The sequence below is a fragment of the Callospermophilus lateralis genome, chromosome 7, assembly GCF_048772815.1.
Source record: "Callospermophilus lateralis isolate mCalLat2 chromosome 7, mCalLat2.hap1, whole genome shotgun sequence".
Taxonomy (NCBI): Eukaryota; Metazoa; Chordata; class Mammalia; order Rodentia; family Sciuridae; genus Callospermophilus; species Callospermophilus lateralis.
This window is the reverse complement of record NC_135311.1, coordinates 10,754,107-10,757,854: the sequence shown is the minus strand read 5'-3', so window position 1 is coordinate 10,757,854 and position 3,748 is coordinate 10,754,107. Positions and strand designations below refer to the sequence as shown.

The 3,748-nt window shown below is 41.6% G+C and overlaps 1 protein-coding gene across 1 annotated transcript; it reads left to right on the top strand.

Annotated features, from left to right (window-relative positions):
- Positions 1 to 652: 652 nt before the first annotated feature.
- Or10k2 (olfactory receptor family 10 subfamily K member 2) lies at positions 653 to 1,594 on the top strand. Its single transcript, XM_076861592.1, has one exon. It carries the CDS (start codon positions 653 to 655, stop codon positions 1,592 to 1,594), a length of 942 nt encoding a protein of 313 aa, XP_076717707.1.
- The last annotated feature ends 2,154 nt before the right edge of the window (positions 1,595 to 3,748 follow it).

Below are 3,748 nucleotides of genomic sequence, written 5' to 3'. Positions count from 1 at the left end.
GCTAGAGGCACGTAAATAAGAAGTGAATGTTTCCAGCTGTTGGAGCAGAATAAGAATACAGAGGCAATAGTCAGCATAAAGAGAATATGAGAAAATAGATATAATGATTCCTGCCAAGAAGTAAGGCGAGGAGTGTAGAAGAGAATATAGTTTGAGGATATGGAGAGATTAAATTTAAGAGTTTAAGAGTAGAAGTTTTGATATAAGGAAATACAAATAAAAAGACGATGAAGATATAGATATATAAAATTTCAGATGGTCTGTTTTCTTTGCAACTGTGGGAAATCTTTCCCTAAAATAGTGTGGATGCAAGAAAACCAAATGAACAAGTGTCAAATGAACAAGTGGAAAAATTGAAATGTCAGCCTCCTTGTGGGGATGGAGACAGGGTTGAATCTGAAACGGCAAGAACTCTTTGGCTGTGGTGTTAGAAGGACCAAGAAGATCTAAAAGCTAATGTACACTGACTCAATTTTAGGTATTTCATTTATTGAAAAATTAGAAGGGAGAAGGAATGATGTATTTTGAACCCCAAATATGAGAATACCTGCTCCGCCATGATTAATTTCCAGTGGTTCTACTAATTTTCAGGGAGCTCTTTTGCCAGTCTCTCTTCCTCTCTCCTGGACTATTTTCTGAGGATGTACCCTCCATGGAGTGGACCAATGACACCGTGGTGAGAGAGTTTGTCTTCCTGGGCTTCTCTGCTCTGGCTGGGCTGCAGCAGCTGCTCTTCGTGGTCTTCCTGCTCCTCTACCTCTTCACACTGGGCACCAATGCCATCATCATGTCCACCATTGTGCTGGACAGAGCCCTTCATACCCCTATGTACTTCTTCCTCTCAGTCCTCTCCTGCTCTGAGACCTGCTACACCTTTGTCATTGTGCCCAAGATGCTGGTGGACCTGCTGGCTCAGAAGAAGACCATCTCCTTCCTGGGCTGTGCCATCCAGATGTTCACCTTCCTCTTCCTGGGCTGCTCTCACTCCTTCCTGCTGGCAGCCATGGGTTATGACCGCTACGTGGCCATCTGCAACCCGCTACGCTACACAGTGCTCATGGGCCACGGGGTGTGCTTGGGATTGGTGGCTGCTGCCTGCGCCTGTGGCTTCACTGTGGCTCAGATCATCACATCATTGGTATTCCACCTGCCCTTCCACTCCTCCAACCAACTGCATCACTTCTTCTGTGACATCTCCCCTGTCCTCCAACTGGCATCCTACCATACCCACTTCAGTCAGATTATCATCTTCATGCTCTGTGCATTGGTCTTGGTTGCTCCTCTGTTGTTAATCTTGGTGTCCTACATTCGTATCATCTCAGCCATAGTCCAGTTTCCTTCCACCCTGGGCAGGTACAAAGCTTTCTCCACCTGTGCTTCACACCTTATGATTGTCATTGTCCACTATGGCTGTGCCTCTTTTATCTACCTAAGGCCTAAGTCCAACTACTCATCAAGCCAGGATGCTCTGATATCAGTATCCTACACCATCCTAACTCCATTATTCAACCCAATGATTTACAGCTTAAGAAATAAAGAGTTCAAATCAGCGCTTCGTAGAGTTGTGGGAAGAACAATTTCTCTGCCACATTAATGTGGGTCCTTCCTTTCTAAACGGTGAAGGACAAGGTTAGAATTAAGGTGGACCTCTCATTCCGGGGAAAATAATCCCCAAAGTGAAATTGATCAAGCAATTGAGCACCATGTTCAGGGACAGAGAATATTACTCCCCTGTTTCCAAATACAAAGTTCTAAAAAAACGTAACATCTTGACTTGATCACATGAATTATTTCCAATGTCAAGTTTTTCTTCTCAATTGAATGAAAAATAATAGATGGAAACTATAAGAAAACATACATTCATTCCAAATTCTAGGCCTGGCAAATACTATCACAATCTCAACCAACCTAGAAACCAACCCTGGAAAATATAAGCAGATACCTAACTCTGTTCTAGGAACCCAGGAAATCCCCGCCTCTCCCTTGCACTCTTTCTGAATATTTTCTGCGTCTCAGTCTTTAAATGACATAATATTTTTCAAATGCATGTTACAAAGTTTGGTGCATAAGATATATTCAATTAATTCTCAAGTAAGAAAATTATACACTTTCTCTGTTTCTAATGGATTAACAGGAGATGATTTTTTCTAATTTTTTTATGCACTAGAACATATCTAAATTTGGTGGGCATACCTTGGAGATATTCCTAGCAGCATATGTTGAAGACAAAAAAATCTAAAATCACAAAGACTGGCCAAGAAAGGCAAGCTAAACTGAAATTCATTTCTTCAGACATTCACCGAATGGTAAACTGTGTAAAGAGAAACCAGGCTTCTGTTGTTATTCATGCACCTTAGGAGTGTGTGTGTGTGTGAGTGTGTGTGTGTCGAACTTTAGTGAGACATTTTAGGAGCCCTTCTGCCTGCAGGAGTGAGAGCAAATAGGAAGCTCTGCAAGAGATGCCTCCTCACATTACATTTCTTTTCAAGATCCACTTATAAATAAAGGTCTCCTGATTGATTAACTTTGATTTTCCGTGTTTTCCTTTTCTTCCGCAAATCTCCTCACCAATGAAGCAAGAAGGAATAAAGCTGGACCTCTCATTCAGAGGCCCTGTTTTTGGTTGATGACAAAAATGTCTCCCAGTGAGGTTAGTCAGCTGCCTTTCTTTTATGAAACTTGAGACTTGCGGAGGATAGGTCGTGGAGATAAAGAAAACTAAAGCAAGATCATTTATGTAGTCACCAAATTCTCACTTGTTTTGGCTTCCTTGCTTATTTCAGGCCCCTAGCCTATCAAATTGTCTCATGAAAGGGAAATTAACTGATAACCTCTAACATGAATCCGTTTAACGTGTTAGTTGTTTACACCTGCACTGTGCTGTTATTTAAAAATGCTACTTCGTTTACACTTGAGAGCAGCCTTGGTTGGTACATATTACGATCCAAATGTGTACCTGAGAAACTGAAACTCAGAGAATGAAATGACTTTCCTACTGAAAAACAGAACCGATACCGAGCACACAGGAGTTGCTTCCTTAGTTAACGCCTACGATACCCACACATGACCCCTTGCAAAGACTGGGACTTTGCAAGAGCAGAACATGTAAGTATGCATCTTTAATAATGCAAGACTAAGCCATGTGACACCAGTGGAAAAGATGCACTCTTAACATTAGACAAATGGCCTTCAAATCTTGTTTCTTTTTCAGAGTTGTGGATGCTAGTATTTTGGGGTCACATGCCAGAGTACTGGCAAGTGGGTGAGATCACTGTGTGTGGAAAGGTCATGAATGTCAGAATGACTCTCCTGACATTTTATCCTTCCTGTTATTAATGTCATGACTGAAAAACTAAGTTGACCTCAGACACACTCTCCTATTGGTTAAAACTGGACTTCCTACTCACTCTGTTCCTCTTTTCTTACATAAATGCGCACACACGCACAGGCGCACACACACACACACACACACACACCCCACACACTTTGGTTAATTTCATCTCTCCTCTCTAAATGTAACCTGTAGCAGAGTGATAAGATTTGGAGATTTGGAGTTGGCTTGACCAAGACAGCGAAGTCCTTTAGGCCCCATAGTGCAGCCAGGTTCACAGGGAAATCTGCACTTGAGCTTCAGGCATAAACTCAATCAATAATAATAAATTGCTAGTTTGCTTTTCCATTCATCATATGTATTATGTATTTTGAATGCATAGTGGTAAAGAGAAAAGGTTCAACCAAGGCAGGATCA